The 14,444-nt window shown below is 44.4% G+C and overlaps 1 protein-coding gene across 1 annotated transcript in view; it reads left to right on the plus strand.

Moving 5' to 3' along the window:
* The window catches only part of adgra2 (adhesion G protein-coupled receptor A2), a 50,886-nt gene that overhangs the window by 24,434 nt on the left and 12,008 nt on the right, over positions 1-14,444 (plus strand). Inside the window, exons 3-4 of the mRNA XM_080765069.1 lie at positions 12,313-12,384; positions 14,329-14,400. Of these exons, the coding sequence (XP_080621195.1) occupies positions 12,313-12,384; positions 14,329-14,400 (144 nt within the window). The remainder of the gene's footprint in view (positions 1-12,312; positions 12,385-14,328; positions 14,401-14,444) is intronic.

A 14,444-nucleotide genomic window follows, 5' to 3' on the forward strand; every position in this document is an offset into this window, starting at 1 on the left:
GAGCGCTTTCAGTCTGAATAATGAAGTGAAACGAAATGAAAATTGTCAGGCTACTCATGTTATGTAGCAAGTAGCAACTTATAGGTTTTTTTTTTATGTATCTGTAGAGTCGGCCTCAGGTCTTATGGGTTAAAGAGACTTTCCTGACGGGTGTAGTATCGTAATTTAATGTTTCATGATTCAGTGGTATAACTAAATTCAAAAGATTACTGATTGACGGTCTGTTGTCTTTACACTATAGGCTATACATAAAAGAACACTTCCTGGTAGCCAACGATAAACATGGAGCAGCGTTTGTAGTCAGCATACTGTAGATGACAGTCTGGGAATCATGCGTTTTTGTTGTTGGTTTTTTTAAGGAGGGGGATGGGTTACGCTTAAAAAAACATATTAGTTCCACATGCCACGTAGAGCTGCCTGCCTGCCACCCATGAAGTTAACAAGCTTCTCAAAAATGGTTGAAGAAAGAAAAATATGGTAATTTGCCACAGTTGTTAGCTTGTTAGTGCCTACCTACTGGAGCTTTCGGCAGACATACTAGTTCAGACAAAAGGAGGACGTTGCTGAAATTGCTGTTTTTATGTCTGCCATGTGCGAAGAAGTAGGGGGAAATATTTTCAAGGCCAGGTTCTCACCATCCACAAACGTTATTGCTGCCCTTGAGCAGAGATGGCTTTGCAATTTTCCTTTATGCTTTATCATAATCTTTGATGTAGATATTTTACTAAAAGTATAAAATAGCCTCAGCAGACTTATAGCTTGAAGTGTTTGTTTGATGTAAAATGAGCTGATATTGCTTGTTTTTGTAAGTGCAGACAAGGCTCCCTGGAGTGCCATGGGGTTAGCAGGTCAGGTAACCTGAGCTTACTCACTAACCGGCCCTTGTACCTGGAACAGTGGTAAAATCAGCAGGGGGGAGGGGCGGAGACATATTGGAGGCCCATGATAAAGAACTGGCAGAGATTGAGAATAGAGCCCCCAACACCTGACCTCAAAATGTACATGGGCGGGCGCCACCCTGGCCTAGCGGTCTAGGCGCAAACCACATCGGCTCTAATGATCCCTGATCCCGACGACCTTTCCTGCGTGTCACTCCCCATTTCTTTCTCCCTGTTTCCTGTGTATCTTCACTGTGTCCCATTAATAAAGCCAGAAAATACTAAAACATTTCTTTAAAAAAGGAAAGAAAGAAAAAATAATAATATATATATATAGTGCTGTCGCCTCACAGCTAGAAGGTCCTGGGTTCGATTCCCGCTGGGGTCGTGTTCTCTCCTCCGTGTCATCAGTGACCATACACTCTCAAAGGACACCTACGGACGGCTGCAATTCGAAACCTGGACCCCGTAAAATCGAAATCCTTTTTTTGTACGTCTCTAAATGTTCTGATGAATTGGAAAGGGTGGACCCTATTGTAAACAAGTGTAATGCTTTATGGTGTCGTCCACAGTTAACAGTTTTTGTATTGAGTGGTGCTTGAAATGTACTGTAATTCTCCAAACTGTTAATAAATAGCCTACTTCAATCAATCAATCAATCAATACCCCAGTTGGGGATGGCGAAATGGCCGTTCTGTGTGGAGATATATTCTTGCAATAATCCTGGTTTCTAAAGTGCCTCCCCCTGGCCAGTCGGGGCACCTGATGGAGGAGAAAGGTACTGGTTGGAATAACGTGTTCCTTCCACACGCTACGTCCAACCAGGGAAACTCCCCCCTGTCAGGTGAAAAGAAGCGGCTTGGACTCCTCATGCAGTGAAGATAGTATGAGGTGCAGTACTTAGTTTAGACTAGTCATTGGTTAGACCAGTCATCAGTCCTACAACCTATCTCAAACCCTCACCCTGGATGGATGCTTGACGTTGCAGTCAAGCATCCAATGGTCCAAATCCACATCCACGTCTTGGCTGATGTCCAAATTGCCTGTGTAGCCCTGTGCACGAACAAACGAACGAACCCTAACCCTAACCTCCCACGGGGCAGCACACCTAAACCTAACCTTAACCCTCTCCCAACCCTTAACGCACCCCTCACCAACCTTAATCCGGTCGTCTTCACTCATCCCTCACCAACCAATGCTATGTCTAACCAAAGGATGCCTCCCGGTCAGTCCAGGGAGTGTAGAGGGATATATATATATATATACAGGCATAGATGAAAGAACAAACACACACACGCACACACGTCCAAAGTTGTTCACTTGTTTTTTTGTGTTTATTTGGGGGTCAGGAGGGGATTATTTGTGGCATTTGACCTTTGACTGAATAGTGTTCTTGGGTTCAATCCAGCAAAGAGAGGCCGTCAACATGTTGGTGCCAGCTAATGGGCTCTATATACACAAATGCACGCGCACACACACACACACACACACACACACACACACACACACACACACACACACACACACACACAGCCACACAGCCACACAAACATAAACACACCAACACACACTAGGCATACGGTGTGGAGCCATGGGTGGGTGTCTGGTGGTGTAAGAAGGGCGTATTGTAAATCACGCAGGCCTCATTTCACTCCTCTGCTCCAACCTCGACTGGCCCTCTGACACAGTGCAGTGGAGGTCTGCTCACTCATCCTGACTTCACCACTCTTTAATTGAGCCCCTCACAGCTTAAAATTACCTCTGAGCTCATTGGGAACATTGCCGTCTGATGGGAAATACGCCACATTGAAATTCATCAGCGTAATGATGGGTGGGTTGATGTGTTTTATAGCCCTCTAACCGAATGAAAGCCAAGGGGATGTATAGGACGAGTTGTGCCGAAGATGTCAGAATTTGTTTTCTTTGTTAGTTTGTTTACCTAATATTGTTGTGGGCTCTGTGTCCACTGCAAAATGTTCTCTTGCGTTGTTTTGTCTCCAAAGGCTGCATGGTCAACGGTTCAGGTCTGCTCATTGTTTCCAGTGCGTTGTCTACATGTGCTTGTCATTTGGAGCGGTGGTGAACAGTTACTCATATTATGTGGTCAGTGCTGTAATCAAAGGCCAGCCCACTAGGGCTGAGTAAACACACATCAGGGAATTACACTGCAGCCCCTCCCCTTCGTGACGAGGATAAACAAAGTCTCCTTTACTGACTCCAATAGACACTCTCACTGTCGGACACTCCATTTGGGTTGCAGCTTCAGCGCATATCTCAGTGTGTATATGCTTGCTTGTGTCCTATTATGGACATCCTCAGTCCTCTCTGCCTAATGTCCATTGGAGAGACGTTTTAAACAGGCGGCTACTATAGAGACTAGTAGCCGCCTGTGCAACACCCACATGCACGCACACACGCACAGACGCACAAACAAACAAACAGACAGACCAGGGGCCTATTTCACAAAATTTGGATTAACTAATCCAGGATTTAAGGCAAAACCAGGTTTGTTAAATCCTGTTCTGTATATGGTTTATTCCGTTCCACTAAAGCCAAGCGAGGCTTAGAATGGGTGGATTTAGCGAACCAGGATCATAAAGCCTGGCTGAATAGACTTACTGATACAAGGACTTAAGCTTCTATAATAAATACTGCTGCTGTAATTAAAGAGAGAACATACTCTCAATAGTGGATAGACTGAATGATTAACTACCCCAAAAATATAGTTTACATTTTACCACTACTATTAACTTAAAACAGAATTCTTAAAATTGTAAGCATAATGATATTGTCGCATTGTGATATTTGGCCATACCTACCTTTGGGGAAGGGGGTTGTTGTCCAGACAGGGGCCAGACTGGTGAACTGTGGGTCATGGGTTCAATAGTGGGTGAAACGTTACAATGGTTATATATATGTTGTAAAACAATGAGTAATGATAATATTTAGTGGTTTTCACTTTTACAAAAAAAAAAAAAAAAAAAAAAAAATATATATATATATATATATATATATATATATATAATATAATATAATATAATAATTCTTCTTAACCACTTGCACGACCGCAAACCTATTCTGGGGAACATTCACCAAAAGTAGCTGATCTACAAGCTCACAAGCTGTCATGATGTTGTGCAGCCTATATATTTTGGTTCTTTGATTTTATATAGTGCTTAAATTAGTCCTTAATGCAGACCGATAAAAATAAGGCAACATAAACCCATAATTGAATAAGTGTGGAAAAAAGCATTGGTTTGTGATCAGATTGACTGCTTAATGAACAGTAAAGACATCAGGATTAGGTTAAACCTGGCTGTTAGCCTGGACCGGAGCAGGTTAAGTCCAAAGCATTTTCCATGGGAACTAATGTGGCATTGCTTTCATGAAACCGAATCAAGCCTCAACATATCCAGGTTAACTGGCCAAATTAATCTGGCAAGATTAACCAGTTTTCATGAAACTGGTTAATTGCTGATCCAGGATATATTAAACCAGGATATCTGTTAAATCCCGATTTAATCTCTAATCCAAGTTTCGTGAAACGGGCCCCAGATGTGTGTAGAGTTGAATAGAGTGTGATCTAGAGTTGTTAGTGTGAGAACACAGCTAGCTCAGGGGCAGCCAGGCCACCGTGCTCCAGGCTCAGGCCCAGACAGTGGACTGATCCACACAGTTAGCCCTTTCATTGGGGCAAGCCTCCTCAAAGGCACTATTGCCTTCATAACCTGCCAAACCACCCAAGTGCAGAGGAGCAATTTAGCCTTGTTTGTTTTGCCCTCTTTTACTGGACTACTGTGTTTTTGTAGCTCTTTTTTTCTAAGGCATGCCCTCCAACAGCTACACTGGGATCTTGGCATTGATCATGTTGTTCCAACTATAGGGATGGAGCACCAGTGGAATCATACCTGGAGTCCAACGGAGTTAGCTTTGTTGCCAAATGGTCGTTTGTACCATCAAGCTCTCCTCATTAAACAGATTTGTGTACACCCCTCACCCTCATGCATGACACCCATCACACTCACGCACACACACCCTGAGACATGTGCACGCACGTGCACACATGCACGCACACTCACACATGAAGTCTGCCATATACTGTACATGTGCACCTATTTGGGTACCTCCACCTCTGTGCACACCCTTTCTGATGGGAGCTGACGCAGTCAGGCCCTAACGAGGCCGGCCCACTAATGAGCCGGGACCTTTATGAGTTGTGGACAGATCCCAGCAGCCTGTCCTGCACTGATTTGAGGCGAGGTAATGAGAATAATGAGCAGAATGAGGGGCTCAGGCACTCTGGCTCTTGTCCAACTGGGCCCCACTGCACCATGGGACACAGGACAGGCAGGGCACAAGGGGCCCTCATTACCCGGCCTGTTCGCCCAATGGAGAAAGACAGACAGAGAGAGTGAGCCAGGGAGGAGAGAGCAAGAGCAGAGGGCACTGAAGGTGATGGACGAGGGAGCACTAGGGGTATTGCTCTGGACAGGTTTAGAAAGGAGGAGCTATAGGTTTCTGTGGTCCTGACTGGCAAGAGGTGTTGGCAGCCTGATAGACATTGTCAATGAGAGAACCTGACATGATGTCTGCAGTATGTGTATGTGTGTTTTTCAACTTTTCTGGGGGTAAGATGATGGTATGTACAGTATGTACAGTGAATTCCGTGCCGAGTTCCAGACCATTTTTAAACACTTCCTGTTTTGTTAAAGCTACTTCATTCAAGAGCAGGAAATACACACTTGTTTGTGATTTATGTTGGTAAAGGGACAAGAATTCAGGGATGTTTGTGCTGAAACCTGCAACCAATGAATCAGAAAGGGCATGAGAATTATGCAGATGTAGAGTGATTTAATGAAAAACACAAGCTCACTGCCCATATTAGAAGAAGAAAATAAAAAATATTCCTATTTATATCTCTTGCTATTCATATCATAGATATATGGAAATAGCTGTTACTGTCCAACTGCATACTGAGCCTCATTCATTCGCATTTGTCTTGATGGTATCTGTAATAGAAAGACATTCTGTAGTTTTGCCTGAGTCTTGCTGAAACAGACCTTGAAATTGCCTCTGCCATTCTGAGCAGTTGGGGTTAGGAACTAGGCCAACTTAAACAACTTTACCATCTGACACAGGGGAAGTGGAGCCGAGATGGCTAAAGATGGTATGATGGTCGCTGGAGGGAGAGAGGGAGAAAGGAAAAGAGAGAGAGAGAGAGAGAGAGAGAGAGAGAGAGAGAGAGAGAGAGAGAGAGAGAGAGAGAGAGAGAGAGAGAGAGAGAGAGAGAGAAAAAGAGAAAGAAAGAAAGACTCTTACCTTTATATAAAGTTGAGGTTGTTTTCCTAGGGTGGGAGATGAACATTATTTCCACAGAGACTAAGCGAATTACATTGATGGAAGTGGAAATAAAGCAGAGGTGGGCATTACTATGCCATGTAAATGCAGTGGTAAGTGTGTGGACATGGTTAGGAGCCCTTCTGTCTAGACCAGTCTCAGAACAAGGTTAAAATTCTACTGGCCTACTCTCTACTCTACTACTAAAAGCTATCCTGAAATAGAGGCTCTGGACATCTGTGAAGTCTACACACTTGTACAGAAGACTCTCATTTCTACCCCGCCAAATGCCAAACAAATGAACATTTGTGTTGGTGTGTTTTCCTGCACACGCCATTGAGTGGCCCCAGTTAAGAAACGGTCACCTAATGAGAGTGCAGAACATAATGGGTGGAGTGGGTGAGGAAGGGGTTAAGCGTGCTTGAGAATGGAAACAGAACAGTGCGTGTGTGTGTGTGTGTGTGTGTGTGTGTGTACGGGGGGGTACTGTTGGAGTTGATAGACTCCAGATGTGTCTTTGAGATAAACTGAAGGAACGGGGAGTGTTTGTATTGTGAGCTTAACTCAGTCGTGGCTCTGGGGGTTTATTGAAACGGCGAGCAAGTCTTCTCAAGAGCCCATTACCAAAACTGAACGCTTTCGTGTATACCAGTGTTTCTCTCGTGCGCAACATTTTGGCAAACTTGATATCGTGTCAGTGGCATTTTTTCGCTATGAAGAGCTGGGGCTTTATGCTCACCTCCCCCCACATCCGTTTTCTGCTTTCCTTGCTACATCTCCCCTCTACCTAGCTTGCTGTCTCTCTCTGTCCCACCCCCTGTTCTCACTATAGCCTACATGCTGTAGTAGTCCAATGTTTGCCCATTGCCTGCGACAGTCTCTCTTTCCATTGATAGCTTGTATGAAAGGCATTCTTTTCCAGATGCTTCTCTTAGGCAGAGTTGGCTCACTTTCAGCCTGGAATAAAGTATTCCCAAACTACTGTCTATTAGCTCATTGTAAGTGCTGCAACGTGGGCGTACAGCTGTCTTTATTTCGGTCTACATTTCGAACCAATTTTATTGCTTTGCTGTATTTTTTCATATTTCATGAGGTTTTATGAGGTACTTTGTATCCTTCTGTTTGAATTATTCTACAGACTACAGCCTGCAAAGAATACTTTGAGTATTTTGACAAGTGTGTATGTATTGAGAGAAAGACGAATGACTATTGGCCTGTTATTGTCATGACCTGTTTGTCTAGATCCCAGTGTATGTAATTGAGGTGTATTGTTTTTGAACATTACGTTTGCTCAATCTCATGCACCTCACATGTAATCAAGCCAGAAGCCAAAACGGGCATCGCCCCCTTCTCTGGTCTGTTCCAAAGCCAGAGCCGTAGTCAATAACAGTCCACGGTTCCAGAGTTTTCCTTGGCAGAATAATCTCCCGCTCTCATTGCAACAGTCTAAAGAAACATATAATCAACCTAAGAAATGTTACACTTCACATAGAAAGTGTATATTACTATTTCTGTATATCCCTCTTCTAACGAGCGTGCAGTTGAATCCAGAGTTTAGATTTCTGTCATGAGATGAGGGGAGCTGGAAGCCATATTCCTATGAGCCGATACAGTGATGGCAGATGGTGGTGTGAGATTTCTTACCACTCAAAGGAACGTTGGGTTTCACCTGACATCATTATTGTGTTAGACAAAGTACCTTTACTTTTCCTGGAGCAATACAGTATGGTCTTCAGGGCTACAGCTTGGACAACCACTGAACAAACTGGTTTCCACTTTCCAGATGCACTCGGGCAAAAAATAGATTAGGGATCCAATCTGACAGGAACCAGAACAAGAAAATAAAGCAAATAATCTGTGGAAGGGGCAGGAAAGCAGGAAATTAGTAGAAAAACAAGAGCTCGGCAGATCCTGGTTTCCTGTTTTGGGGTGTGGGGGGTGGTAGGTTGGGAGCTGTGTTACAGAGCCCCCATTGTGAGCAAGTGTGTTGAGGAGTGGGGAGGTGGGGTCTATGGGCCATACACAGGGCCAGTTCTGCCCCCCCCCCACCCCTCCCCCAGAACCCACCCCACCCTTAAAACCCACCTGCCCCTCCCGACAGGGGAAAAGCAGCTAGTAAAAATGGAGAAAAAGGAAACTGTAAAAATAAACGAGCAAGGGCCTCTGCGCTAGAGACACCAACTAGACAGGAAATGACACGTGGCACAAAAATGGTCTCCACTGACCTAACCAAGGTGCCAGTTAACCACTGGATGCCCCTGGCATTCTCTTTGTCCAACTTGTCCTCCATCCACTGAAAATCACCCAAAATGTGCTTCTATTATTGGTAAGTGTATCTTGTCCAACGATGAACACAAGTAGCCTACTAGTAGAAAAGAATCACACCCGTGTGAAGTGAGGGGCGCTCTTATCATTGTACATCATCCATTCAGTGTGGAGGGGAATTTGTGTAGGACATTCATTGTCAATGGGAATTTAATGTTTGTGTCAGACGAAAAATCTACACTATAGCTGAATATAGGAGGGGCTAGTGCTCCTCAAAAATAACATGGGAATGCCAATACTTTTCATAAAAGAAAACATTCCATAATGGAGTGAAACAGGAAATTCTTGATTCCAGACTGGCGATAATGAGTGGCCATTCCCTGGCTTCAGCCATTCTCCCAGCTCTTCCCTGGCCACGGCCTGAACAATGTCACTGGAACACTCCAGACCCCTGCCGCTGTGCAGCCTATAATGGAGCACTCCACGTCTGGAGCGCTTTGGAGCCCAGAGCGTAATTATGACCCTCTTGCTGCTCCTACAAGCACGTCGCTCTTCTCTTTCCTGCATGGGGCCCAGGTGCTTGTGGGTTGTCCCCCGTTTCCCCATCCCTTAATAGAAATGACTCTTCAGAGCCAGGAGGACCAGTTCCATTGAGGATGAGGAGTTTTAGGAGAAAAAAGGCGGTCATAAAAGGTAGTCTCTGGTGTTAGGCCCGGCGGAAGCAGACAATGGCTACCTTTGGACCGGCAGGGGGTTTCAACTCCCCCCCACCAAAACACAGCACTCCCATGGTTATAGCTTCGAAATCACAGAGAAAGTCTGTAATTTTCATGAATCTGGGATGCATGCACTATTTTTTAAACACTTATTTATTGGTACTGTATAGGGGCGCATGGTAGATAATGTGGCACATGATTTAATGGGCAAGTGAAGTCGCTGCTTCTTCTATGCCATGTTCATCATAATAGCTAACAAGCTTTGAAGTGTCACCCACTGCCCCATCTGCTAAATATCCTCTTCCTTGGTGAGAGCTGTTGTCATCGCTGTTGAAGCCACTGGACTGTGAAGGTGATGCCAGTAAAAGTGTCTTCTGCCCTAGAGGGCAGAGACAACTCAACACCAGGGTGTGAAGCCTGCAGAGGCAGGAACTAGGCACTTACAGTACATTATAAGACAGGAACTTGCTTCTTTAGTTTGAACAAAACTAAGTTTAGGCTGAGATAGCTATATAAGAGCTTCAATTCGTTCCATGGGCCCTATTGACTCTAGTGAGCTCCTCCACATTCCCCAGCTTGGTGATAAGAGAGTGTATCAGAGTGGCAGGCTGTTAATATTCTCTGCGCTAAAACACACATAGTTTCACAGGCTGTTTATGAAAGGACAGATTGTAGGAAGTGCAGATGTGTGGTTCATATATATACTGTTTGGTTGCTTCAAGTGTATGCTATTTGAAGACTGACACAGTGACCAGGGGTTCACCTTTGGAGACTGGAGTATTTATGGGCACATCCACTGTTTGTTTTGTGGCACGGCGAGTGTTGATATGTGTGTAACACTGAGAGGGATAAAGACAGAATAAGAAACAGAGTTAGAGACAGACGGTCATCAGAGGGAGGAAGTTGTGGGCAGTGCCCCGCCTTTCATCACTGTGCTAATGAGCCCCGGGACACGCCAGTCCGGAAACTGCAGCATTGTTCTCTCCGCCCTGGTCAACAGATTCAATGCAGCTACTCTCTCACATGCATACAATCAGAATGGGCTACATGGTGTCACACACTGCACACATGCACAAATGCACACGCATGTGCGCAAGCCCGCACACATGTGCACAGCGCCGGAAGGCGCGCGCACGCACACACGTGCACAGCGCCGGAAGGCGCGCGCACGCATGCACACGCACACACACACACACACACACACACACACACACACACACACACACACACACACACACATACACACACTCACACTCACACTCACACTCACACACACACGTACACACGCACACTTACAGCCATGCATGGCACAGAGGATTGACTCACAATGCATGCTCAGTGATATCCTCAAGCCCGATTCATACTTTGTTGCATGACGATGTCACACGTTGAAAATAGCCGGCCTACAGTACGAGCTCACAGTCACACTCTTTACCCCACTCTCTTGCTACAAGACCTACGCTGTAGTGTAGAGTGTATTTTTTTTTAAACGGCGGAAGTTGCAGGATTTTGGCGGAAGTACTGCTCAAGGAAATGACGTTGACGCTTGACTTGATCAGTTTACATTCTACGTGAATGAAACAAGTGTTGTGATTGGTCGAAAAATATTGTATATATAAATATCCGGGGCAAATACATCTGACGGATGTTCTGGCCTGACACTTCCACCGATACACTCTATGCTTTAGGTTGTGACCAGGCTTTTCTTTTCGCACGAGTAAGGCTGGGACCGAGGCTAGCTACAGTATAGGCTGTGCCATTACTCCATTTTAAATGTCGGTGTTGACCAAACAATTCAGAAATGCCAAGATAGCACTTTGTCTTTTAGCAACCTTTCACCTCTATAAAGAGCTGTTAAAGTGTTGCAAAATGTTGTGTCAGAGGCTCTGGAATTAGCTCAAGGAGCTATAGCCAAGGCTGTCCAAGGATGTCTGCTTCAAGACAAACACATCAGACCTCACCCTGCTGGTCCGATGCCAGGTAGCTGCTGCACCATCATTATAACATGTCTCCCATCTATAATCCTGGTATGAGTGATGGCCCCAAAAGTTTGACTAAAACAGGTCCTGACCAACACCAAAACCCCTGATTCTGACTGTGTTCCAGCCATACCACACACTCAATGTTTCCTCTCTTTTTTTTCCTGGAAACATTTTACAAAATTATTCTTGTACCCTGATTTGATCAAAATAGCTCATCTCTTGCATGGGCAGACGTCAAGGCTTATGGGGTTAGGAGATGTCTGAGGCACATGGTGCGAGTGGTGTGAGGGCGGAATGGTTGGGGGGGGGGGGGGACTGAAGTCAGATCACTCGTGGAAAAGAGGAGCAGAAAGTCCCTTTTGCACAAGCAGGACTGCCTACCACAGTGGCGTACTGGGTAGGACTGGAATGGAGGAAAATGTAGCCGTTGTAAACCATGGTGTTGATGTCTGCAAGCTCCTGTAAGGAAATTCTCCTCTGTGGCCAGTCCTGTGGGAGCAGACATTTTTCAGGCTATGTAGGAACACGGATCGCATTCCAGACCACGTCAGGCTCTGTCCTGCATGCCGGTTGATAGCCATTTGTCTCCTGACCTACTTTAACCTTGCTATTCCCACCTGGCCAATAAAGAAAAAGGCTTCTTCTCAATTTCTGCAAGGTTAAAACTCTCATGCAGGTTTGCTGATGGTGATGGTGAGGGTCATCTGGCTGAGCGGTTTAACACATGGGTGTGGGCACAGCCATGGGAGAGGGTGGAGTGTAATGTGGTGGGGAGTATGAAATTAGATCTTCAAAGAGGGTTAAAGAAATTAATATTTATAGTTTTGAAATAGCCAGAATAGCTTTATCGTGGGATGGGCCACTTTCAAACAAGCACCAAAAGAATAGAACCCCTAGTTGTCTTAGAATCGAACAATATTTTCCTTGGTCAAGTTCTTGTATCTTTTCTAGCCTAAACCCAGGTGGCTGATGGGGTAAGATTTCTTATCTGTAGGCAGAAAATATCCCGCTGGGTCCTACTCGTGGAGCCATGTTCGGGGCCTCTTGAAGTCCAAGTGTGCCTACCGCCTATGTCATGGATCCATGTATTGGGAAGTTGTTATTTTATTGACCTGGTGTTTTCTCTCTCCACAGGGACCTCAAGCACAACCTAATCAGCACAGTCATGCCTGGAGCATTCCATGGCCTGCCTGAGCTTAGGAAACTGTAAGTAGAAGCTAACTTAATTCACTTAAACAATACCTGAGAGTGCATTCTTTGCTGTGGCCATGGGGGCAACGCTGATACCATAGATTTGAGATGCAGCCAAGCAAGCCCTGCGCTATGGGAATTAGCAGTATGTTTGGAATGCATCTATAACCGACCAGATACAATCTAAACACATAGCAGCAGATGTATAAATAGAAATCATAAACACAAGCATGATAATTTAGAATGCATTTGTTTGGTATGAACCCGATGATGAAGTTTGTGCAGTTTTTGAACAACAACACTGGTTGTGGTGCTTGCCACATTAAGAATCACACAGTAGTTGTTGAAAGAACCAGCGCCCACGTATCCCCTCACATTGTTCTAAAGCCCATACTGTTATGACAACTCATGGCAGATGTCATGCATTATATCCAGCTCCTTGTGTTAGCGTAACCATAAAGGTTTGGCTCGCATTCACTTGACTGTTCTGTCCTCGTCTCTTGTTGATCTTTGTGGGGTCCTGGGATGACATCTCTGGTGCCCTGCGACGTCGCCACGCAAACCTCAGGGCCACGGCGAGGTTTCTCTCATGTCATTGGATGTGACAGGGCAGCAGTTTGCAACCACTTGCTGCTCGCTCATTGTGTTCTCGGACAGTGGTCTGGTCACGGAATGGCTGGGTGCTCGTCCTCTTTGCCTCTCTGCCGCGTGACACTCCCCATCCCCTCACTCGCCCACCCACCCCTCCTCCCTCTACTTGTGTTTTCCCTGCAAGGTCTGGGGCTTCTCAAAACAAACAGGGGGCGAGATAAACACATGCTTTGCACAGTTCTCTGCTGGATAGTGTCAGACAGGCAGCAGAGCACATCCCTCTCTGGCTGTGGCAATACATCACACTCATAGTCAAAGAGAACAGAACAGAACAGGGGCCTTGCTTTTACTCCACTGCTGATAAGCTTTTGCAAAGGTTCCTCATCAACTAGTGATAAAGGAAACTGACAGGGGGCTATAGTCGTGTTTATTTTGTGATATTTATAGTATAGTATTTAGTTAGGGATATGGTATGTACTATGAACTGAATCTTGTATTGCATTGTAAAATGTGGGATTATATGCAGACCAAACCTTTAATCCACATAACGTCATAAATAGCATAGTTACTAGTTGCACATATATATTATATACATATATTACGTGTACAAAATGGTAAATGGTAAATGTATATAGCGCCTTTATCCAAGGCGCTTTACATAGATTCACACACACATTCATACACTGATGGCAGTGGAAACCATGCAAGGCACCAACCAGCACATCAGGAGCAATTAGGGGTTCAGTGTCTTGCTCAAGGACACTTCAACACTAACTCTACCGTTGATCCACCGCCACCCCTTACAAACAATGTAAATTATGAAATGTTGTCATTTGATATTCATTAATATAACTAACAGCATTTAATCACGAGACTATGTCCTTGTTGTTATGTTGATATAAAAACAAAACAAGGATACAATCTTATGATTAATTGTTGATTTGTAGTTATATGAAAAAAACATTACAACATTTTGTGATTTACAATGTTTGAATATCTATCTTGGTGTCTGTAGTGTTTGTGTACGTGACAGTAAACCCGCTCTTATAAGATTTATAACAATAACACTTTTTGTGATTTACATTGTTTGAATATTTATAGTACGTATGTAACCTAATGGTGAGACATAACATTACTATACACTATATGTTTGACCTTAATATCCATTGTATGTTACCTAATGTGATCGTGTTGACGTGTTAAATATTTATTCACATATCTAGAAAAGACTGACGCACAAGAAAAACACCATAATCCAAGTGTCAAGATATCACAAATATGTGATTGATTGAAACCAGTCATCTTGACAATAGTTTAAAAATAACCACCAAATCTGTACCCTTCTCCTTGTCTTTTCACACCTTTTAGTGATCTGTCCAACAACCGCATTGGCTGCTTGACTCCAGAAATGTTCCAGGGACTGACAAATCTCACCAAACTGTAAGAGACAGATAGGAAAGATATACACACTGACTATAAAAACA

This window comes from Protomyctophum bolini (assembly GCF_963924005.1).
Source record: "Protomyctophum bolini genome assembly, chromosome: 6".
Classification (NCBI taxonomy): domain Eukaryota; kingdom Metazoa; phylum Chordata; class Actinopteri; order Myctophiformes; family Myctophidae; genus Protomyctophum; species Protomyctophum bolini.